The sequence below is a fragment of the Anomaloglossus baeobatrachus genome, chromosome 1 (genome assembly GCF_048569485.1).
Source record: "Anomaloglossus baeobatrachus isolate aAnoBae1 chromosome 1, aAnoBae1.hap1, whole genome shotgun sequence".
Classification (NCBI taxonomy): domain Eukaryota; kingdom Metazoa; phylum Chordata; class Amphibia; order Anura; family Aromobatidae; genus Anomaloglossus; species Anomaloglossus baeobatrachus.
Genome location: NC_134353.1, coordinates 708,661,308 through 708,686,311, shown reverse-complemented (window position 1 = coordinate 708,686,311; position 25,004 = coordinate 708,661,308). Strand labels below are relative to the sequence as shown.

The 25,004-nt window shown below is 50.4% G+C and overlaps 1 protein-coding gene across 1 annotated transcript in view; it reads left to right on the top strand.

Annotated features, from left to right (window-relative positions):
• Positions 1-25,004, top strand: part of LOC142249593 (tRNA (32-2'-O)-methyltransferase regulator THADA-like) — a 150,924-nt gene that overhangs the window by 78,324 nt on the left and 47,596 nt on the right. Inside the window, exons 16-20 of the mRNA XM_075321304.1 lie at positions 6,333-6,475; positions 10,412-10,591; positions 23,129-23,274; positions 23,352-23,480; positions 24,845-24,949. Of these exons, the coding sequence (XP_075177419.1) occupies positions 6,333-6,475; positions 10,412-10,591; positions 23,129-23,274; positions 23,352-23,480; positions 24,845-24,949 (703 nt within the window). The remainder of the gene's footprint in view (positions 1-6,332; positions 6,476-10,411; positions 10,592-23,128; positions 23,275-23,351; positions 23,481-24,844; positions 24,950-25,004) is intronic.

The following is a 25,004-nucleotide window of genomic DNA, read 5'->3' as shown; positions in this document are numbered from 1 at the left end:
GTGGTACCCGGATCTGTGGCATCTCACGGTCGGCCGACCGTGGTCACTACCAGGCTGGCCAGACTTACTGTCCCAAGGGCCGTTTTTCCATCGGAATTCTGCGGCCCTGAACCTGACTGTGTGGCCATTGAGTCCTGGATCCTAGCGTCTTCAGGATTATCCCAAGGGGTTGTTGCCACCATGAAACAGGCTAGGAAGTCCACCTCTGCTAAGATCTACCACAGAACGTGGAAGATTTTCTTAACCTGGTGCTCGGCTCAGGGAGTGTCTCCCTGGCCATTTGCATTGCCTACTTTTCTTTCCTTCCTGCAATCGGGGTTAGAAAAGGGCTTGTCGCTCGGCTTCCTTAAGGGGGAAGTCTCGGCACTATCCGTGTTTTTTCAGAAGCGTCTAGCACGTCTTTCTAAGGTGCGCACGTTCCTACAGGGGGTCTGTCATATCGTACCCCCGTACAAGCGGCCGTTAGATCCATGGGATCTCAACAGGGTATTAGTTGCTCTCCAGAAGCCGCCTTTCGAGCCTCTGAAGGAAGTTTCCTTTCTCGCCTGTCACAGAAGGTGGTGTTTCTCGTTGCGATCACATCGCTTCGGCGAGTGTCTGAGCTGGCAGCTCTGTCATCCAAGGCTCCCTTCCTGGTGTTCCACCAGGACAAGGTAGTGCTGCGCCCCATTCCGGAGTTTCTCCCTAAGGTCGTATCCTCATTTCATCTTAATCAGGATATATCCTTGCCTTCCTTTTGTCCTCATCCGGTTCACCGGTATGAAAAGGACTTACGTTTGTTAGATCTGGTGAGAGCACTCAGACTCTACATTTCACGCACGGCGCCCATGCGCCGTTCCGATGCACTTTTTGTCCTTGTCGCTGGTCCGCGCAAGGGGTTGCAGGCTTCTAAAGCCACCCTGGCTCGATGGATCAAAGAACCAATTCTAGAGGCCTACCGTTCTGCGGGGCTTCCGGTTCCTTCAGGGCTAAAAGCCCACTCAACCAGAGCCGTGGGTGCGTCCTGGGCATTACGACACCAGGCTTCGGCTCAACAAGTGTACCAGGCAGCTACCTGGTCCAGTCTGCACACTTTCACCAAGCATTATCAGGTGCATACCTATGCTTCGGCGGATGCCAGCTTAGGTAGAAGAGTCCTGCAGGCGGCAGTGACACCCCCGTAGGGGAGGGCTGTTTTGCAGCCCTAACATGAGGTATTTCTTTACCCACCCAGGGACAGCTTTTGGACGTCCCAATCGTCTGGGTCTCCCAATAGAGCGCTGAAGAAGAAGGGAATTTTGTTACTTACCGTAAATTCCTTTTCTTCTAGCTCTTATTGGGAGACCCAGCACCCGCCCTGTTGTCCTTCGGGATGTTTTTGTTGTTTGCGGGTACACATGTTGTTCATGTTGAACGGTTTTTCAGTTCTCCGATGTTACTCGGAGTTAATTTGTTTAAACCAGTTATTGGCTTTCCTCCTTGCTTTGGCACTAAAACTGGAGAACCCGTGATACCACGGGGGGGTATAGCCAGAAGGGGAGGGGCCTTGCACTTTTTAGTGTAGTGCTTTGTGTGGCCTCCGGAGGCAGTAGCTATACCCCAATCAATCGTCTGGGTCTCCCAATAAGAGCTAGAAGAAAAGGAATTTACGGTAAGTAACAAAATTCCCTTCTTCTTCTAGCTCCTATTGGGAGACCCAGCACCCGCCCCTGTTCCCTTCGGGCTGTTGTTCTTTTGTGTACACATGTTGTTCATGTTGAATTGTTCTTGGTTCATGGTTTTCAGTTCTCCGAACATCCTTCGGATTGAATTTACCTTAGACCAATTTATAAGTTTCCTCCTTCCTGCTTTTGCACCAAAACTGAGGAGCCCGTGATGCACGGGGGGGTGTATAGGCAGAGGGGAGGGGTTTACACTTTTAAGTGTAATACTTTGTGTGGCCTCCGGAGGCAGAAGCTATACGCCCTAATTGTCTGGGTCTCCCAATAGGAGCTAGAAGAAAAGGAATTTACGGTAAGTAAACAAAATTCCCTTCTTTACAACTTGAAAATGCAACCTTTATTAAAGACTAACAGTCATTGTTAAAGCAGGCTCACAGGATTCCCTGTTCTTAACTCTCTTCAATTAGAATGCTCTTACCAAGACAGACATGAATGTTGTAGTAAATAATATTTCTTGAGTAGTATTTCAGGTATTCAGAATGTTAGCTGAAAATTCTAGATTTGATTTCCATTTAATTCCACCATGTACTGTACTAAATAGTTTGTGTAAAATGCGTTGGGGGAAATTTAGAAAACTTTTACCAAAACCATTCTTTCATGACTTGAGCCATATCTATTATTTATTATAGATAGTCATAGCTGCCAGTCTTCAGTTAGTAGGGCAGTTGTTGAGCTAGATGTTTTTTTTATTAGAGATCAATTAAAAAGAAAATACCGTATTTTTTGGACTGTAAAGGGGGCGTTACACGCTACGATATTGCTAATGCGAACTCATTGGGGTCACGGAATTGGTGACTCACATCCGGCCGCATTAGCGATGCCGTTGCTTGTGACACCTATGAGCGATTTTGCATCGTTGCAAAAACGTGCAAAATCACTTATCGGTGCCATGGGGGTCCATTCTCAAAAATCGTTACTGCAGCAGTAACGAGGTTGTTCCTCGTTCCTGCGGCAGCACACATCGCTCCGTGTGACACCGCAGGAACGAGGAAGCTCTCCTTACCTGCCTCCCGGCCACAATGCGGAAAGAAGGAGGTGCAGCAGTAATGAGGTTGTTCCTCGTTCCTGCGGCAGCACACATCGCTCCATGTGGAAGGAAGGAGGTGGGCGGGATGTTACGTCCCGCTCATCTCCGCCCCTCCGCTTCTATTGGGCGGTGGTTCAGTGACGTCGCTGTGACGCTGAACGAACCGCCCCCTTAGAAAGGAGGCGGTTCGCCAGTCACAGCGACGTCGCCGGGCAGGTAAATAGTGTGACGGGTCTGGGCGATGTTGTGCGGCACGGGCAGCAATTTGCCCATGTCGCACAACAGATGGGGGTACCCACGCGTGTAAAGCGGCCTTAAGACGCACTTTTTTTCCCCCAAATGTTGGGGGAAAGTGGGGGGTGCGTCTTATAGTCTGAATGTAAGTAAGAAAGCCGCGGAGACACCATCACGTGTTTCTCAACGCTGGCAGGAAACTAGCCAGGTCTTTCACCGGGAAGGAACAACCACGGGAAGGGCAGTCTCCAGTCAAGGAGACCACCTATACCAAACATGGTATCCATCCACAGACAGCCGTTTCGGGGTATTTGCCCCTCATCAGTGTGGAGTAGGAATCTGGCTAGTGGGGGCAATGCCTAGTAAAAGACTACTTAAGCAAGCATTGTTGACCTTAGGGAGATCAACATATCCACTGCGGAAACACCATCACGTGTTTCTCAACGCAGTGATTCTAGATCATTGCCCCCTGGGAAGTATGCAAATAAGAAAGCCGCGGAGACACCATCACGTGTTTCTCAACGCTGGCAGGAAACTAGCCAGGTCTTTCACCGGGAAGGAACAACCACGGGAAGGGCAGTCTCCAGTCAAGGAGACCACCTATACCAAACATGGTATCCATCCACAGACAGCCGTTTCGGGGTATTTGCCCCTCATCAGTGTGGAGTAGGAATCTGGCTAGTGGGGGCAATGCCTAGTAAAAGACTACTTAAGCAAGCATTGTTGACCTTAGGGAGATCAACATATCCACTGCGGAGACACCATCACGTGTTTCTCAACGCAGTGATTCTAGATCATTGCCCCCTGGGAAGTATGCAAATCCTACTCCACACTGATGAGGAGCAAATACCCCGAAACGGCTGTCTGTGGATGGATACCATGTTTGGTATAGGTGGTCTCCTTGACTGGAGACTGCCCTTCCCATGGTTGTTCCTTCCCGGTGAAAGACCTGGCTAGTTTCCTGCCAGCGTTGAGAAACACGTGATGGTGTCTCCGCGGCTTTCTTATTTGCATACTTCCCAGGGGGCAATGATCTAGAATCACTGCGTTGAGAAACACGTGATGGTGTCTCCGCAGTGGATATGTTGATCTCCCTAAGGTCAACAATGCTTGCTTAAGTAGTGTTTTACTAGGCATTGCCCCCACTAGCCAGATTCCTACTCCACACTGATGAGGGGCAAATACCCCGAAACGGCTGTCTGTGGATGGATACCATGTTTGGTATAGGTGGTCTCCTTGACTGGAGACTGCCCTTCCCGTGGTTGTTCCTTCCCGGTGAAAGACCTGGCTAGTTTCCTGCCAGCGTTGAGAAACACGTGATGGTGTCTCCGCGGCTTTCTTATTTGCATACTTCCCAGGGGGCAATGATCTAGAATCACTGCGTTGAGAAACACGTGATGGTGTCTCCGCAGTGGATATGTTGATCTCCCTAAGGTCAACAATGCTTGCTTAAATAGTCTGAATGTAGGGCTGCGGGGAATGAGGATGCTGCGGTGGAGCGGGTCTGCAGCGGCACGAGCAGGCTGTAGCAGCGCCTGCTGTGACCACGTGGGCCCGCTCATTTCATATGCACGCCTATCCTCCCGCCCATCGTCTCTCAGCGCTGAAGCCGACGCTGACAGGTGGGCAGGATGATGGGTGGGGGGTGCGCGCATAGTAAAGAGTCGGCCCGCTTGATCACCTCTGGCAACTACACCCTAGAGTGATCATGTGCGGCTATATTCACTGCCCCCCCCCCGCACATCATCTTGCCGGGGGGACAGTGAATAAGTATGGTATACTCACCCATCACCGTTCCCCTGCAGCATCGCGATGTCCTCCTGTCTGCCGGCCAGCTGATCTGTGTAGAGAACGGTGAGCACAGCAATAACGTCATTGCTGTGCGCACCGCTAGTCTCCACACAGGTCAGCTGACAGACAGAAGGACATCGTGATGCTGCAGGGGAACGGCTCCACACAGGTCAGCGGCGCTGCTGCTGACACAGAGAGGAAGATGATCGATGCTGCAGGGAGTGAGGAAAGGTGAGTATAAACGTTTCTTTTTTTCCTGTGCCACAGGATGCAGGCCATATAGCAGGATGAGGTCATATACCAGGATGGGGGTATATGAGCAGGATGGGGGTATATTATGAGCAGGATGGGGGTATATTATGAGCAGGATGGGGGTATATTATGAGCAGGATGGGGGTATATAGCAGGATGGGGGTATATTATGAGCAGGATGGGGGTATATAGCAGGATGGGGGTATATTATGAGCAGGATGGGGGTATATAGCAGGATAGTATATTATGAGCAGGATGGGCAATACAGCAGGATGGGGGTATACAGCAGGATGGGGGTATACAGCAGGATGGGGGTATATTGCAGGATAGGGGTATTTATCAGGATGGGGTATATAACAGGATGGGGGCTATACCAGGATGGGGGTATTTATCAGGATGAGGGACATATATACAAGAATGGGGATCATATACAAGGCAGGAGGATCATTACCAGGATGGGGTACCTTAGTAGAGAATTTGGGGACATTACCCCCATAACATTGTCAGCAGCAGATCCTTGCCCCATAACAGTGTGTCATGACCACATTTTCTGCTTAAAATTTTATTTTCCTATTTTCCTCCTCTAAAACCAGGGTGTGACTTATAGTCCGGCGCCTCTTAGGGGCACTTTGCACACTGCGACATCGCAGGCCGATGCTGCAATGCCGAGTGCGATAGTCCCCGCCCCCGTCGCAGCAGCGATATGTGGTGATAGCTGGCGTAGCGAAAATTATCGCTACTCCAGCTTCACACACACACTCACCTGCCGTGCGACGTCCCTGTGGCAGGCGACCCGCCTCCTTGTTAAGGGGGCGGGTCGTGCGGCGTCACTGCGACGTCACACGGCAGGCGGCCAATCGGAGCGGAGGGGCGGAGATGAGAAGGATGTAAACATCCTGCCCACCTCCTTCCTTCCGCATAACCTACGGAAGCCGCGGTGACGCCGGTAGGAGATGTTCCTCGCTCCTGCGGCTTCACACACAGCGATGTGTGCTGCCGCAGGAGCGAGGAACAACATCGGACCATCGCGTCAGTGTAATTATGAATTACGCCGACGCTACACCGATGATACGATTACGACGCTTTTACGCTCGTTAATCGTATCATCTAGGCTTTACACACTGCGATGTCGCATGCGATGCCGGATGTGCGTCACTTTCAATTTGACCCCACCGACATCGCACCTGCGATGTCGCAGTGTGCAAAGTGCACCTTATAGTCCGAAAAATACTGTTGGTGGATTGTGCAATATTTGACAAAGTTTGAGAACCTTTTATTAGCAATGTGTTTGTTACCCTTTTTATATTTTATTTTGTTCCTTAATCAAGGCCAAATGATGATTTGTACTTGGATGACGATGTACCCCTGTCTGCACTAGGACTTATTACCTTTCTTACCAAAGTGCTTAAGGATCATTATTGTTGTGCACAGGAAAACCTCCTGCAGGCAGCTAGCAAGAAGCCCATCCATGGTAAGCGTCCTGTTAGTGAAGAAAATCTACTGGTGGGTTTGTGGAAATAACTTTTATTGCTTACAGATACTGTATATATATTAATAACACTACAGAGTCATTGGTTTTAGTGTATGTAGACTTTGTCAACTTCCCACTATCCATTGTACATGTACAGCGCAATGGGCAAGTGGTTCCCAAACAGCTACATACTTGTATAAAGCACAGATGGAGCACACTGGGTGCTGAGCCGCTCTATTCATACCGACCGTGACTGTTTAACCCCCTAGATGCCACAGTCAGTAGCAATCTTGGCATCTATATGTTTGGGAGAGGGCTCCCTTTTTCACTCATCACGGTATGCCTATTCTCTCTAGGTCTGCCATTTATGGTCCTCTGTTTTGCCATGCCATAATCAGGTTCTAATAGAACTGTCCTCCAGTAATTCTAAACTCACAGATCTAATGCACTGCCGTAACTAGGTGTTGTGGTATATTAGATTAGCAATCATACAATTGAAAGATCTAGTCCCATAGTGAGACTAAAGGGGGCTTTACACGCTACGACATCGCTAATGCGAACTCGTTGGGGTCACGGAATTGGTGACGCACATCCGGCCGCATTAGCGATGCCGTTGCGTGTGACACCGATGAGCGATTTTGCATCGTTGCAAAAACGTGCAAAATCGCTCATCGGTGACATGGGGGTCCATTCTCAAAAATCATTACTGCAGCAGTAATGAGGTTGTTCCTCATTCCTGCAGCAGCACACATCGCTCCATGTGGAAGGAAGGAGGTGGGCGGGATGTTACGTCCCGCTCATCTCCGCCCCTCCGCTTCTATTGGGCGGTGGTTCAGTGACGTCGCTGTGACGCCGCACGGACCGCCCACTTAGAAAGGAGGCGGTTCGCCGGTCACAGCGACGTCGCCGGGCAGGTAAGTATGTGTGACGGGTCTGGGCAATGTTGTGCGGCACGGGCAGCGATTTGCCCGTGTCGCACAACAGATGGGGGCGGGTACCCACACTAGCGATATCGGGATCGATATCGCAGTGTGTAAAGCCCGCTTAAGATAAAAAGTAAAAAAAAAAAATTACAGAAGTTATTGTTGAAAAAAAAAAAGTTTTTCCTACTAAAATTGCCTTTTTTGTGTAAATCTAATTTATATTGTCACATTTAGAATGACGAGTTACAATGGGGTACGGAAAGTATTCAGACCCCTTTAAATTTTTCACTCTTTGTTTCATTGCAGCCATTTGGTAAATTCATAAAAGTTCATTTTTTTTTTCTCATTAATGTACCACCCCATCTTGACACATCCTCTGGCTCAGGAGCCCCTTTCAGTCTGCTATGAGAGTGTGCCCCTTTCCTCCATAGGCCTTTTGTCTTTATCAGTATCTTATCCGGCCAATGTGTCCAGACCATGGCCATAACTATGGAGTGTTTACCTACCCTGGGAACTATCTAATTACCCTGAGTGAGTAAGACCTATCGGCTACTCAAGTTTGTATGGAAAATTTTGCATTCGTTTCTACCGTGTTTCCCCGAAAGTAAGGCCCTGTCTTACATTAATTTTACCCCCAAAAGTCCCACCCTGCCTTACTTGCGGGGGAGGCCTTACATTGGAAAAAAAAAACAATTTTCAACAACATCCCCTGCAGCCTCCCCATTGTTTCACAGTCCGGCATCCACCCCATCCTCCCCCCTGCAGCCTCCCCATTGTTTCACAGTCCGGCATCCACCCCATCCTCCCCCCTGCAGCCTCCCCATTGTTTGAGAGTCCGGCATCCACCCCATCCTCCCCCCTGCAGCCTCCCCATTGTTTGAGAGTCCGGCATCCACCCCATCCTCCCCCCTGCAGCCTCCCCATACAGTGGTTCTGCCCCCCACTCTGCCACCACACACACTGACACATACGGTACCGGTACAGCCCCTCACGGCACCCACACACATATCGTACCGGTACCGTACACACACACACTGACACATACAGCCCCATACGGCACCCATACACATACCGTACACATACCGTACACACACACACACACACACACACACAGAGAGAGAGTTTCGGAACTTACCGTTACTTTCCTTCTGTTTCGATCTCCTCTGCGGTGCCGGGCTGACGATTCGGATGCCGGGGACGCTGGACCAATCGGAGCGAGCCTGCAGGCGGTGACGTCGCGGCTGATTCGGCCAATCAGCTGCGAGCCGGCTGACTGGCCAATCACAGCTCGAGCTGATGGCCAGCAGGGAGCCTGTGACGAACAGGCTGATCGGCCAATCAGCATCGAGCAGGAAGGGCGTTGATGGAGCGAGGGAACAGCGGCAGCGGTAAGTTCCTGTACTTTCCCCAGGGACCCCACCCATATGCGGCCATACTGTCCCCAGTGACCCCACCCATAGGCGGCCTTACATTCCCCGGGCCCCCCCGCTACCCTGCCTTACAATCGGGGGGTGCCCTACATTGGCGGACCCCCCCGAAACCCCCACCCTGCCTTACTTTCGGGGGGGTCCTACTTTCGGGGAAACACGGTAACTGTTCTCATCATTACTTGGTTCTCTCCTAACTCTGGATCTCCAGTCTTTCAGCTATCAGACGCGGCCTATCTAAAGGACCCCTCGGCTAGACGTGACTAAGACCGTGTAAAAGAATTGAAACGTGTCACAAGTCGCATTTTTTGTCCCCTGTCTAGGGACTGTCTGTTCATACCCTGTATGAATTTTACACAAATTGAATAAATCACATGGATATCTTACCTTGAGAGTGCCTTCCTTCCGTGCTGGATACTGCCATTTGATTACAAGTGGGTCATCTCAGTTCTGCCCACCTTGGACCTGAAGCTGTTTAACAAATGACTACACCACTTCAGGATTGATTTTCTTTCTTCCTTTATAGCGTTCATGGAAGCCAGAGAATTTCTGTCCTCTGTGGACAGTCAGATGCCTATATCCACTTTCCATGCATCTTTTCTAGCTTTCCAGATCTTTTTGTTCTTTTCGTAGTCCATAACGATCATTTCCAGTTTTAGCTCTTTACTTCAGGCTCACTACAGCTGAAAGATATGCATGAAGGTCAGGGGCGCCATCATGGCCCTTTTGTGCTAAGGGAACTGAGGTTTTCCCCTACCTGAACAACATTCCTATCTAGGCTCCCTCCTATTCAGCCAACCTCCAGAGTCTGCAGGTCACCCTGCACAAACTTTCCCAGTTCAGCTAGATTGTCAACGAATCGGCGACCTCTCTGATTCCTGCTCAACATGTCGTCTTTTTGGTGATGTTGTTCAACTTGGTCCAGGCAAAAGTTTTCTTTCCAGATGACAATATGTCTACTCCTTTAAACTGCATTTGTTCCTTGATGCGTGCCTTGCCATTTCCCTCCGATTCTGTATGAGTATCCTAGGCAAGATGGTTACTGCCACCGAGACAGTACCCTTTGCTCAATTTCCTTACCATGCCCATTGCCCTCCTCTTCATTGGGACAAGACTATTCTCCCTGAGTTATCCATTTCCCCTTTCACCCGGCATCAGGCATTCTCTGGTCTGGTGGTAGGTCTCTCCCCTCCTACGTCTTTTTCTCACTTTTTAATGCCAGATCAAAAGAACAGACACCAGTCTTTTTAGGTGAGCTGTCTAATGGAAGTCCACTGTTCAGGGACTCTAGAAGAATCATGAAGCCCTCTATGTCCTGGAGCTCAAAGCCAGTCACCACCTTTACATAGTTTACATAGTTACATAAGATGAAAAAAGACCTAGGTCCATCTAGTTCAACCTTCCTCCACCAATTAAGTCATTTACAATCGACAATGTTGTGTGTGCTGCATATAATGTGTAGAAATTTATAAATTGCTGTAAGATTGGTCTGCTGTATGTCAAGCACTGTATCGCTTGAGAACATATTGCATGTCAGTCATGGAGAAGCCATTCAGATCTTTATTTCTCTTGCTTCAACCATTTAGGTGTTCTTTGTGCTCTGAGGCTATGCCTTTTGGATGATTCTTCAATGTCACAGTCCATCTTACAAGCTGATCAGGCCACCAGCTGGCATTGTCTCCTACAGAACCTTGTTAGCTTGTTACAAGAAATAGCATCATTCTTCCTCGGCATGCTGCACAAAGCCTGGAAGGAAGAGCCTTCAGGTAAGACACTAATAACATTATCCTATGCAGTTGCACTAGAACCTTACTGTCTCTATAAAATGCAACATGGCATCAGCACTATTCCAGCCAAATTGATCCAAAAGTCATATTCTGCCCTTTCCCTTCTGACCTCTGCCTTGTGCCCAAACACATATTGTGAATAATAAACAACTCCTCGTAAACTAGAATTTCTTTGTCGCTCCATTGGGAGACCCAGACAATTGGGTGTATAGCTTCTGCCTCCGGAGGCCACACAAAGTATTACACTTAAAAGTGTAAAGCCCCTCCCCTTCTGCCTATACACCCCCCCGTGCATCACGGGCTCCTCAGTTTTTATGCTTTGTGCGAAGGAGGCACACATGCACGCATAGCTCCACAATTTAGTCAGCAGCAGCTGCTGACTATATCGGATGGAAGAAAAGAGGGCCCATAACAGGGCCCCCGGCATGCTCCCTTCTCACCCCACTCTGGTCGACGGTGCTGTTAAGGTTGAGGTACCCATTGCGGGTACATAGGCAGGAGCCACATGCTGGTTTCCTTCCCCATCCCTTAAGGGCTCTGGGTGAAGTGGGATCCTAATTGGTCTCCAGGCACTGGGACCGTGCTCCCTCCGCAGCCCCTGGGGAATCTGCTGGACAGGAGCCGGGTATCGTCAGGGACAAGGCCCTGCTACTGTGAGGTACTCTGTGTCCCCTTGGGGACGGCGCATGGAGCGCTTGTGTCATACACGCTGCAGCACTGCTGGGTGTGTTAGTGCGCCGGGGACTACCGCGCTGGCCGCGCTTGTTTGCCGGCCGCGCTTATAACTTTAGTCCCCGGCTTCTGCGGCCTAGTACCGCTTACTCCCGCCCCCGGGCCTGCCAGTCAGGGGAAGGGAGGGACGCTGCACTGGACGTCAGCGCTGAGGGCTGGAGCATACTTTGTATCCTCCTCCCCCCTCACTCAGCACCGTGGGGCACCAGATTCCCGCACTTTCTAGGGCACGCCCACGGCCCCCTCCTCCCCACAGAACGCCGGCAGCCATTCCTGTCAGCACTTCTGAAGCTGGAGAGGAGAGACAACACGGCTCTGGGAGGCCCAGGCAGGGAATCTGGTGGTCACACAACCGCTTTGGGCGGTCGGTAAGCCGCACCTGTTACTAGGTGCTGGCCCCCCTGGGTGCCGAAGTGTATTTATATATATGCTTATATGATATACATTTTCTCTGTACTGTCGCACTGTGGATTTTTGGCTATATACCCTCCCGGATTGTACTCAGAGGAGACAACAGCATGTCGTCCGCAAAAAGCAAGGGTGCCAAAGCACAGGCTTACTTTGCAACCTGTACCTCATGTGCGGCTATGCTACCGGCAGGTTCCACCTACCCTCATTGTGTGCAATGCTCGGCCCCTGTGGCACTTACTCAGCCGGAGCCCCTGCCACTGGTGACCCAGGTGGAACCACCTGCTACTACTGTCCAGGTGACAGGGACGGAGTTTGCAGTATTTGCTGACAAACTTGCTGAGTCTATGGATAAATGGTCTGCTAAGATACTAGAAGCCTTGCAGTCCAGACCGGTAACACAGGCCCCGGTCACTGTTGAATCATTGACCCCAGGCCCCCCTCGGTTGGAGCAGCAAAGTGCTCCTGGGGTGACTCATAGGTCCCACAGGGAGGTCTCCGACACGGACCGCAGTCCCAGACCGCCTAAGCGGGCTCGCTGGGAGCATCCCTCGACTTCATCACACTGCTCAGGGTCTCAGCAGGAGGACTCTCTAGAGGATGAAGCGGAGGTGGCAGATCAGGATTCTGATCCTGAGGCCGCTCTCAACCTAGATACACCTGAAGGAGACGCCATAGTGAATGACCTTATAGCGTCCATCAATCAGGTGTTGGATCTTTCTCCCCCAGCTCCTCCAATTGAGGAGTCAGCTTCTCAGCAGGAGAAATTCCGTTTTAGGTTTCCCAAGCGTACAATTAGTACTTTTCTGGATCACTCCGACTTCAGAGAGGCAGTCCAGAAACACCGAGCTTGTCCAGATAAGCGTTTTTCTAAGCGCCTTAAGGACACACGTTATCCCTTCCCCCCTGACGTTGTCAAGGGTTGGGCTCAGTGTCCCAAGGTGGATCCTCCAGTCTCCAGACTGGCGGCTAGATCCATAGTTGCAGTGGAAGATGGGGCTTCACTCAAAGATGCCACTGACAGACAGATGGAGCTCTGGTTGAAATCCATCTATGAAGCTATCGGCGCGTCCTTTGCTCCGGCATTCGCAGCCGTATGGGCACTCCAAGCTATCGCAGCTTGTCACTCGCAGATTAATGCAGTCACACGTGCCTCGGCTCCGCAGGTGGTGTCCTTAACCTCTCAGGCGTCGGCGTTTGCGTCCTACGCCATTAATGCTATCCTGGACTCTGCGAGCCGTACGGCGGTAGCATCCGCCAATTCGGTGGCAGTCCGCAGGGCCATGTGGCTACGTGAATGGAAGGCAGACTCTGCGTCCAAAAAGTTCTTAACCGGTTTGCCATTTTCTGGCGACCGCCTGTTTGGTGAGCGATTGGATGAAATCATTAAACAGTCCAAGGGAAAGGACTCATCCTTACCCCAGTCCAAACCAAACAGACCTCAACAACGGAAGGTACAATCGAGGTTTCGGTCCTTTCGGCCCGCGGGCAGGTCTCAATTCTCCTCGTCCAACAGGCCACAGAAGGGTCAGAGGAACTCCGATTCATGGCGGTCTAAGTCACGCCCTATAAAGACCGCCGGAGGAACCGCTCCCAAAGCGGCCTCCTCATGACTCTCGGCCTCTTCAAACCACATCCTCGGTCGGTGGCAGGCTCTCCCGCTTTTGCGACGCCTGGCTGCCACAGGTACAAGACCGTTGGGTGAGAGACATTCTGTCTCACGGTTACAGGATAGAGTTCAGCTCTCGTCCTCTGACTCGATTCTTCAGAACATCTACGCCCCCCGAGCGAGCCGATGCTCTTCTTCAGACGGTGAGCACTCTGAAGGCAGAAGGAGTGGTGATCCCTGTTCCTCTTCAGCAACAGGGTCACGGTTTTTACTCCAACTTGTTTGTGGTGCCAAAAAAGGACGGATCTTTCCGTCCTGTTCTGGACCTAAAACTGCTCAACAAACACGTAAAAACCAGGCGGTTCCGGATGGAATCGCTCCGCTCCGTCATCGCCTCAATGTCCCAAGGAGATTTCCTAGCATCAATCGACATCAAAGATGCTTATCTCCACGTACCGATTGCACCAGAGCATCAGCGCTTCCTGCGTTTCGCCATAGGGGACGAACACCTTCTGTTCGTGGCACTGCCTTTCGGCCTGGCGACAGCCCCACGGGTTTTCACCAAGGTCATGGCATCAGTGGTAGCAGTCCTACACTCTCAGGGACACTCGGTGATCCCTTACTTAGACGATCTGCTTGTCAAGGCACCCTCTCGAGTGGCATGCCAACACAGCCTGAACATTGCTCTGGAGACTCTCCAGAGATTCGGGTGGATCATCAATTTCCCAAAGTCAAATCTGACACCGGCCCAATCACTGACATATCTTGGCATGGAGTTTCATACTCTCTCAGCGATAGTGAAACTTCCGCTGGACAAACAACGTTCACTACAGACAGGGGTGCAATCTCTCCTTCAAGGCCAGTCACACCCCTTGAGGCGCCTCATGCACTTCCTAGGGAAGATGGTGGCAGCAATGGAGGCGGTTCCTTTTGCGCAGTTTCATCTGCGTCCACTTCAATGGGACATTCTCCGCAAATGGGACAGGAAGTCGACGTCCCTCGACAGGAACGTCTCCCTTTCTCAGGCAGCCAAAGCCTCCCTTCGATGGTGGCTTCTTCCCACTTCATTGTCGAAGGGGAAATCCTTCCTACCCCCATCCTGGGCGGTGGTCACGACGGACGCGAGTCTGTCAGGGTGGGGAGCGGTCTTTCTCCACCACAGGGCTCAGGGTACCTGGACTCAGCCAGAGTCCTCCCTTCAGATCAATGTTCTGGAGATAAGGGCAGTGTATCTTGCCCTAAAGGCGTTCCAGCCGTGGCTGGAAGGCAAGCAGATTCGAATTCAGTCGGACAACTCCACCGCGGTGGCATACATCAATCACCAAGGCGGAACACGCAGTCGGCAAGCCTTCCAGGAAGTCCGGCGGATTCTGCTGTGGGTGGAAGCCACAGCCTCCACCATATCCGCAGTTCACATCCCGGGCGTAGAAAACTGGGAAGCAGACTTTCTCAGTCGCCAGGGCATGGACGCAGGGGAATGGTCCCTTCACCCGGACGTGTTTCAAGAGATCTGTTGCCGCTGGGGGATGCCGGACGTCGACCTAATGGCGTCCCGGCACAACAACAAGGTCCCGGCATTCATGGCACGGTCTCAAGATCACAGAGCTCTGGCGGCAGACGCATTAGTTCAGGATTGGTCGCAGTTTCAACTGCCTTATGTGTTTCCTCCTCTGGCACTGCTGCCCAGAGTGTTACGCAAGATCAGGTCCGACTGCCGCCGTGCCATCCTCGTCGCTCCAGACTGGCCGAGGAGGTCGTGGTACCCGGATCTGTGGCATCTCACGGTGGGCCAACCGTGGGCACTACCAGACCGACCAGACTTGCTGTCTCAAGGGCCGTTTTTCCATCTGAATTCTGCGGCCCTCAACCTGACTGTGTGGCTATTGAGTCCTGGATCCTAGCGTCTTCAGGGTTATCTCAAGAGGTCATTGCCACTATGAGACAGGCCAGGAAACCAACGTCCGCCAAGATCTACCACAGGACGTGGAGGATATTCTTATCCTGGTGCTCTGATCAGGGTTTTACTCCCTGGCCATTTGCCTTGCCCACTTTTCTTTCCTTCCTTCAATCCGGATTGGAAAAGGGTTTGTCGCTCGGCTCCCTTAAGGGACAAGTCTCAGCGCTCTCTGTGTTTTTTCAGAAGCGCCTAGCCAGACTTCCACAGGTACGCACGTTCCTGCAGGGGGTTTGTCACATAGTCCCTCCTTACAAGCGTCCGTTAGAACCCTGGGATCTGAACAGGGTGCTGATGGCTCTTCAGAAACCACCTTTCGAGCCAATGAAGGATATTTCTCTTTCACGCCTTTCGCAGAAAGTGGTCTTCCTAGTAGCAGTCACATCACTTCGGAGAGTGTCTGAGCTAGCAGCGCTGTCATGCAAATCCCGTTTCCTGGTGTTTCACCAGGACAAGGTGGTTCTGCGTCCGGTTCCGGAATTTCTCCCTAAGGTGGTATCTCCCTTTCATCTCAATCAGGATATCTCCTTACCTTCTTTTTGTCCTCATCCAGTTCACCAATGTGAAAAGGATTTGCACTTGTTAGATCTGGTGAGAGCACTCAGACTCTACATTTCTCGTACGGCGCCCCTGCGCCGCTCGGATGCACTCTTTGTCCTTGTCGCTGGCCAGCGTAAAGGGTCACAGGCTTCCAAATCAACCCTGGCTCGGTGGATCAAGGAACCAATTCTCGAAGCCTACCGTTCTTCTGGGCTTCCGGTTCCCTCAGGGCTGAAGGCCCATTCTACCAGAGCCGTGGGTGCGTCCTGGGCTTTGCGGCACCAGGCTACGGCTCAGCAGGTGTGTCAGGCGGCTACCTGGTCGAGCCTGCACACTTTCACGAAACACTATCAGGTGCATACCTATGCCTCGGCAGATGCCAGCCTAGGTAGGCGAGTCCTTCAGGCGGCGGTTGCCCACCTGTAGGAAGGGGCAGTTTTACGGCTCTATTACGAGGTATTATTTTACCCACCCAGGGACTGCTTTTGGACGTCCCAATTTTCTGGGTCTCCCAATGGAGCGACAAAGAAGAAGGGAATTTTGTTTACTTACCGTAAATTCCTTTTCTTCTAGCTCCAATTGGGAGACCCAGCACCCGCCCCTGTTCCCTTCGGGCTGTTGTTCTTTGTGTACACATGTTGTTCATGTTGAATGGTTTTCAGTTCTCCGAACTTCCTTCGGATTGAATTTACTTTAGACCAATTTATAAGTTTCCTCCTTCCTGCTTTTGCACCAAAACTGAGGAGCCCGTGATGCACGGGGGGGTGTATAGGCAGAAGGGGAGGGGCTTTACACTTTTAAGTGTAATACTTTGTGTGGCCTCCGGAGGCAGAAGCTATACACCCAATTGTCTGGGTCTCCCAATTGGAGCTAGAAGAAAAGGAATTTACGGTAAGTAAACAAAATTCCCTTCTTCTTCCAACCAGTATCACACTTGTCCATTGGTTTTGTTTGATATTACAACTAAACCTTCTTTACTGAACTGGAGACAAACCATGGATAGGTGAGACGGGTGTGAAGGGGAGGGGGGGGGGGTGTTGGCAGTTTGCAGTCACATTTTTGTAATCCTACTGAAGAACCCTTTTAAAGGGGTTCTCCCAATTTTGCACATTTCCTCCTCTGTGACCTCCACCTTTTATGTGGAATGTATTCAGCCTTTAACATCAGGCCTCATTCAGGTGTTTGTTTTTCACGTATGTATTCTAGCTGTGATTTTCATGGCGAGAACGTGTAACCAATATAATTTATCAGGTTGCTCACATGTCTATGTTTATTTGTAGACCACGTGTCTGCGCAAAAAAATCCAAAGACATATTCGTTTTTGATCCAAGTTCATATAGAAAAAAATTACAGTCATCTGAATGGGACCTAAGTTATATAGAAATTGATTCCGAGACCCGCACGCATGCATATCTAACTCTCCATTTCTTCCTCCACCCAAATGTAGCAGCCGGTATCTGCCTTCTTTAGCGGAGTAGGGAACCCATGTCTCCAAGTTTTGAATTCTTTAGACTGTTCTAGCATGTCCTTTGGATATTTATTGTATATCCTCGTTGGCAATAACCCTTTTAAAGGAGATTGTCCCCAGATTTTTGTTGCCCCTTCTGAGAAGAGACCCTGATTCCAGCAATATATTGCTTATTATGCAGTCATTTTGTTAAAACCCATGTTTTATGTCATGCAGATCTACCAGTTCTCTAAATGCTGAGCTCTGTATAAACCTGCCCACACCATTAATTGGAAAGTTTCTGTGTATACTGTGCATAGGCAGAAAGCTGACAATCGGTGGTGTGGGGATATACAGAGTATATGAATATGGAGGACTACATAACAGCAGAATTACTAGTCATAAGGGCACTTTACACGCAGCGATATCACTATCAATATCGCTAGCGAGCGTACCCGCCCCCGTCAGTTGTGCGTTACGGGCTGCTCGTGGCGCACAACATCGCTTACACCCGTCACACATACTTACCTGCCTAGCAACGTCGCTGTGGCCGGCGAACCGCCTCCTTTCTAAGGGGGCAGTTCGTGCGGCGTCACTAAGCGGCCGCCCAATAGAAGCGGAGGGGCGGAGATTGCGGGCGGCCGCAGGTAAGGTGATGTTCCTCGTTCCTGCGGTGTCACAAGTAGCGATGTGTGCTGCCGCAGGAGCGACAAACAACCTACGTCCTGCAACAGCAACGATAATAGGGAAAGAAACGACGCATCAATGATCATCGATTAGATAAGTAATTTTGATCGTTAACGGTCGTTCGTGCGTTTTACACGCAACAACGTCGCTAACGAAGCCGGATGTGCGTCACGAATTCTGTGACCCCAACGACATCTCGTTAGCAATGTCTTTGCGTGTAAAGCGGCCTTTATAGTAATAATATCCTGCTGATAAAACAGTGATTTTATCAAAACTGCAGCAGGCAGCTTAGTAGGGGATACATCACTGATGTCAGGATTTTTGTCTCTCAGATTAGGTGGCAACATTTTTTTGACAAATACTATTTAACCCCTTCACGACCGCCGATATTGCGCTTTCCGTTGTTTTGTTTTTTTCTCCTTCCTTCTTCCAAGAGCCGAACCTTTTTATTTTTCAGTCAATTCGGTCATATGAGGGCTCGTTTTTTGCGGAACGAGCTGTACTTTTAAATTATTCCATGAGTTTTACCATATAGTGTACTGGAGAACGGCAAAAAAAATTCCAAATGTGGAAAAATTGCAAAAAAAGTGCAATTGCACTATTGTTTTTGAGATCTTTTATTCATTGTTTTCAATGTATGGTAAAACTGATGTGTCAGTGTGATGCCTGAGGTCGGTGCGAGTTCGTAGACACCAAACATGAATATGTTTTACTTTACTATCTAAGGGGTCAAAAAAATCAGAAGTTTTGTTAAGAAAAAAAAAAAGTTGCGTACGTTTTGCACCATTTCCCGGAGCATCTTCATTTTTCGGGATCTATGGCTCAGTGATGGCTTATGTTCTGTGTCTCGAGCTGACGTTTATAACTATACCATTTTTGCGCAGATGCTACTTTTGATCGCCTGTTATTGTATTTTGCGCAAAATCTGTGGTGACCAAAAAACGTAATTTTGGCGTTTGGAATTATTTTTGCTGCTACACTGTGTACCAATCAGATTAATTGACTTTATATTTTGATAGATCGGGAATTTCTGAACGTGGCAATACCAAATGTGTATATTTTTCATTTTTTTAACAATTTTCAATGGGGCAAATGGGGGGGGGGGTGATTTGAACTTTGAATTATTTTTAATTTTTCAAAACTTTTTTTAAACTTTTTTTTTTTAAATTTTACTAGTACCCCTAGGGGACTATAAGGATCAGCAGTCTGATCGCTCATTCATTTCTCCCGATCAGAGCAGCACCACTCAGACCGGGAGAAATGATCATCTCTTGTAAGCTGCAGTACTCGGCTGCTTCTTACAGCAGCTTAGTCATGTGAGCTACAGGAGTCATCACATGACCCTATGCTATCATGACAACCATCAAATCCACGTGACTTCAAGTGGCGGCCTGTGAGTAAAAGATGACCACGTTTGCTTTTAAAATGGCGCTGTCACATCTTGACAGCGCCATTTAAGGGGTTAACAGGTATGGGTGAATAGCGATTCCACTCGTACCTGCGAGGCACACATGTCAGCTGTACAAATCAGCTGACATGTGCGCGGATCCCTGCCTGCAGCCCGCAGCAGCAGGTGGGGATTAACACTATGACCGCACAGACGTAAGATTACTGCCCGCGATAGTTAAAAAAGATGTTTGACTAGGTAAAGCTTTTTATTCTGGCCATATCATTAAATAATGGGTGCAGAGGTGAATAAAATATATTTTTTATTTTTCAACTTCTTGATTGTATAGATATTAGCTTGTAAAATATAGATTCCTATATCCTCTTCAAACAAGGAGAGCAGAACTGACAGTGACGTGGGATGTGAGCTGCAAATGCAGAGGTGTTTGTATTGACACACAGCTCTGCTCTATTCCCCTTCCTTGCTTGTAATCACAGTAGATGCCAGCAGATGAGTAGGGGCGTATGTCATTACATGTGTCATACAGAGTCAGCCAGGCCTGACATTCTTTGGAGGCATGTTTTTTTCCCCCTACATAATGATTCCTGCTTATGATTGGTAAACATCATGTAGTGGAAAAAGTACACACCTCCCAGAGAAGATAGACTTAAAAGGGAAATTAGACTCCAAAGTTTAGAAAAAACGTAAAAAAAAAAAAAAAATGTTTTGTTCAGTCTCCAGGTGCTAATCAATGTTTTGGCAGAGTTAACATGGTAAAACTCGTCAAAATTCTTCCTCAAAAGGATATTGTCACCTAAGGAAAACGCTGGCACTTTGATGCACAAATATGCTTTAGAGTTACCGTATTTTTCGGATTATAAGACGCACTTTTCCTCCCAAAAATTTGGGAGGAAAATGAGGGGTGCGTCTTAAATTCTGGATATACCTTACCTGGAGGTGGAGAATGGCGCGGTTGGCTGTGTGTGTGGTCGGCCGACTGCCTCTGTGCATGCAGACGGCTGTTTCTCTGTGCGGGTGTCCGGGTGCCTCTTTGTGCGGGTGTCCGGGTGCCTCTCTGTGCATGCAGACGGCTGTCTCTCTGTGTGGGTGTCCGGGATCCTCTTTGTGCGGGTGTCCGGGTGCCTCTCTGTGCGTGTGTCCGGGTGCCTCTCTGTGCATGTGTCCGGGTGCCTCTCTGTGCGGGTGTCCGGGTGCCTCTCTGTGCGGGTGTCTGGGTCCCTCTCTGTGCATGCAGCCGGCTGTCTCTCTGTGCGGGTGTCCGGGTGCCTCTCTGTGCGGGTGTCTGGGTGCCTCTCTGTGCATGCAGCCGGCTGTCTCTCTGTGCGGGTGTCCGGGTGCCTCTCTGTGCGGGTGTCTGGGTGCCTCTCTGTGCATGCAGCCGGCTGTCTCTCTGTGCGGGTGTCCGGGTGCCTCTCTGTGCGTGTGTCCGGGTGCCTCTCTGTGCGGGTGTCTGGGTGCCTCTCCGTGAGGGTGGCCGGCTGCCTCTCTGGCTGGCTGTGCTGGCAGTGGAAGCTGCGGTGGCTGTGCAGAGAGTGTCCCAGGAGCTCTGGCTTCAAATGATGGCTCTCAGAGTCAGTGCGTGCGCAGATGGAGCTCTCGGCTGAGAGCTCCATCTGCACACGCGCCGCACTGGGTGCCATTTCTTTGAAGTCCGGACCGCCGACAGAGCATCTAGAACACCCGCTGCACCGACCTGCTCCACACAGCCAGCACAGCTTCCGCTGCCAGCACAGCTTCTGCTGCCAGGCACTAGCACTGCCCCTGCGTCCTGTGACTCCACTCCACCAATGGTTTTCCATTGAGACAGGTTCACTTTTTAGTTTCTGCGTGTTTACATCTATGATTGTTATGTACTATATTATAGTCTCTTAATTCAGTGGCAAACAAGTTTTTTTGGGGTTTTTTTTGCACCAAACTGTTGATGGGTAACACTTTCATCAAGGTGAACCGTGTATGTGTCTCTCTGTGCGGGTGTTCGGGTGCCTCTGTGTGCGGGTGTCCGGGTGCCTCTGTGCGGGTGTCCGGGTGCCTCTCTGTGCGGGTGTCCGGGTGCCTCTCTGTGTGGGTGCCTCTCTGTGCGGGTGTCCGGGTGCCTCTCTGTGCGGGTGTCTGGGTGCCTCTCTGTGCGGGTGTCTGGGTGCCTCTCTGTGCGGGTGTCCGGGTGCCTCTCTGTGCATGCAGCCGGCTGTCTCTCTATGCGGGTGCCTCTCTGTGCAGGTGTCCGGGTGCCTCTCTGTGCAGGTGTCCGGGTGCCTCTCTGTGCATGCAGCCGGCTGTCTCTCTGTGCGGGTGTCCGGGTGCCTCTCTGTGCATGCAGCCGGCTGTCTCTCTGTGCGGGTGTCCGGGTGCCTCTCTGTGCATGCAGCCGGCTGTCTCTCTGTGCGGGTGTCTGGGTGCCTCTCTGTGCGGCTGTCCGGGTGTCTCTCTGTGGAGGTGTACGGGTGCCTCTCTGTGCATGCTGCCGGCTGTCTCTCTGTGCGGGTGTCCGGCTGTCTCTCTGTGCGGGTGTCCGGCTGTCTCTCTGTGCGGGTGTCCGGGTGCCTCTCTGTGCGGGTGTCCGGGTGCCTCTCTGTGCGGGTGTCCGGGTGCCTCTCTGTGCGGGTGTCTGGGTGCCTCTCTGTGCATGCACCTGGCTGTCTCTCTGTGCGGGTGTCTGGGTGCCTCTCTGTGCGGGTGTCCGGGTGCCTCTCTGTGCGGGTGTCCGGGTGCCTCTCTGTGCGGGTGTCCGGGTGCCTCTCTGTGCGGGTGTCCGGGTGCCTCTCTGTGCGGGTGTCCGGGTGCCTCTCTGTGCGGGTGTCCGGGTGCCTCTCTGTGCGGGTGTCCGGGTGCCTCTCTGTGCGGGTGTCCGGATGCCTCTCTGTGCGGGTGTCTGGGTGCCTCTCTGTGCATGCAGCCGGCTGTCTCTCTGTGTGGGTGTCCGGGTGCCTCTCTGTGCGGGTGTCTGGGTGCCTCTCTGTGCATGTGTCCAGGTGCCTCTCTGTGCGTGTGTCCGGGTGCGTCTCTGTGCATGCAGCCGGCTGTCTCTCTGTGTGGGTGTCTGGGTGCCTCTCTGTGCGTGTGTCCGGGTGCCTCTCTGTGCGTGTGTCCGGGTGCCTCTCTGTGCGTGTGTCCGGGTGCCTCTCTGTGCGTGTGTCCGGGTGCCTCTCTGTGCGTGTGTCTGGGTGCCTCTCCGTGAGGGTGGCTGGCTGCCTCTCTGGTTGGCTGTGCTGGCAGTGGAAGCTGCGGTGACTGTGCAGAGAGTGTCCCAGGAGCTCTGGCTTCAAATGATGGCTCCCAGAGTCAGTGCGTGCGCAGATGGAGCTCTCGGCTGAGAGCTCCATCTGCGCATGCGCTGCACTGGGCGCCATTTCTTTGAAGTCCGGACCGCCGATAGAGCATCTAGAACACCCGCTGCACCGACCTGCTCCACACAGCCAGCACAGCTTCCGCTGCCAGCACAGCCTCTGCTGTCAGGCACAGACCCCACCTCTGCCAGGCACTAGCACTGCCCCTGCCTCCTGTGACTCCACTCCACCAATGGTTTTCCATTGAGACAGGTTCACTTTTTAGTTTCTGCGTGTTTACATCTATGATTGTTATGTACTATATCATAGTCTCTTAATTCAGTGGCAAACAAGTTTTTTGGGGGTTTTTTTTGCACCAAACTGTTGATGGGTAACACTTTCATCAAGGTGAACCGTGTATGTGTCTGTTTTGTCTATGGCAATAACAAAGTTGCATATTTTACACAGAAGTAGCTGCACCATCTTTTCAAGATATGGGGAAGGCTGTCAGCGTCCTAATTGCACATGGTAGAGGCCTAGAGGACGTGCAGGAAGACCTTCTTATAACAGAAGAGCACAGCCTCATTATGACTTGTTGCTGGGTCTCCTTAAAGGTGAAACTCCAATAAGCTGATAAAGTTTGCTTGCAAAGTCATTCTCTAAATTAATGTTCTTATTTTAAAACTGCCAGGAAATTGGAATGTTTCTTGGGCCACTCGTAGAAAAGTTGATTGCCGCTCCTTTGCTACTAATTTCTAACTCAGCGATTGAAGCTTCTATGAGAGCATATCACGATATATTCATGAGATGTCGTCATTGGGTAAGTCTCATAATGTGGTCTTTATAGACAGACTTTGATGTGTTGACTCACAACTTTTAGATTTGTCAGCGAGACAGGCTATTAAGGTGTTATGTCAGCTCTGTCGTAACAGAGAAGATCGCAAGTCCCTGTTTTAGGCCAGAGAGTTGTACGTGTATTTGCTGCTTTTCGCTACAGGAATGACTGGATCTTTAAGAAACTGCTGCATTTGAGCCATTGTGGGTTTCAGACTTTCCCATTTTTTCACAGATCACAATGAAGACTTGTGGTGGGCATCACACTTACTGCTAACCAACTATTAGCATCAGCAAATGTTTATGCAAAAAGTTGCTTTAGTATATACTGTATTACTGTGTAGTCGTTATTTAACCCCTTATGGACTAGGTGATTTTTCATTTCTGGTCTTTTCTTTATTTCTCGCCTTCAAGTTTAGCAAAGTTTGTTGAAATGACAGTGAGCTTTTAAATATCTATGTATTTACAAGATCTTCACTGCATGTTTATTCCCTTATTGAGCATCATCGATGAGACTCCATACACAACTGGTCTCCTTATTGAGAACTAGTTCTCTCCTCCCAAATCCTGCATTATGGGGCTTCACATTCAGCCGTCCAACCCTAGTGTGTACTGATGAGGTGCAAGTTCCCCCTTTAATAGCTATGTGCGGATAGACATCTGTCTTAACTAATATCACTGGGTTGTCATGTTGCAAGTCCTGTTAGGCTGCTTTCACACATCTGGTTTTTGCAGTGCGGCTCAATCCGGCTCAAAAACCTATGCAATGGATGCGGCGAAAAAAACGGATCCGTTGCATAAGTTTTTCCATGCGGCTCGTCCGTTTTTTGACGGATGCGGCTTGATACTGAGCATGCGCAGTGCAAAAAAACGCATCCGGCGGCCGGATGCGGTTTTTGCCGCAGGACTCCGCATACTGCGTCCATAGGCTTGCATTGTAAATCACGCTGCATCGCACCGGATTCGGCGCAATACGTTTTTTCACCGCACAAAAAATGTGCCAGGCAACGTTCCAGCCGGCCGCCGCATTGGGCTAAATATGCCACATCCGGCAAAAAACGCACGCAACGCAAGGCCATGCGGCACGTTACGGCGCTAATGCAAGTCTATGCAGAAAAAAACGCAATGGGCGGCAAAAAAAAACTGTTGCATTTTTTTCTGCAAAGCGCCGTATTGTGCCACTCAGCAAAAACTGGATGTGTGAAAGCAGCCTTATATTGTCTCATATTGACTTATATGATATGGCAGTTGCAAGATAGTTTACTTTCCTCTAGTAGAGAGCTAATTTACAAGGTCTCCTTAGAATGCATCCTTGTATTAGTCTTCATAGTATGCTTCTTTATCCTGCAGGGCGCTGTAGATGGATGCAGCACAGGATTTACCAGGCTTTGCTCTGCACTACTTCGCCATAAAGATCAAAACTTGAGAGATCTGCCTAGAAAAATGATGGAGCAGGTGTGGCTTTACATTGTGCAATGTATAAATCAAGCGTTCTGGTCTCGTTGCTGCA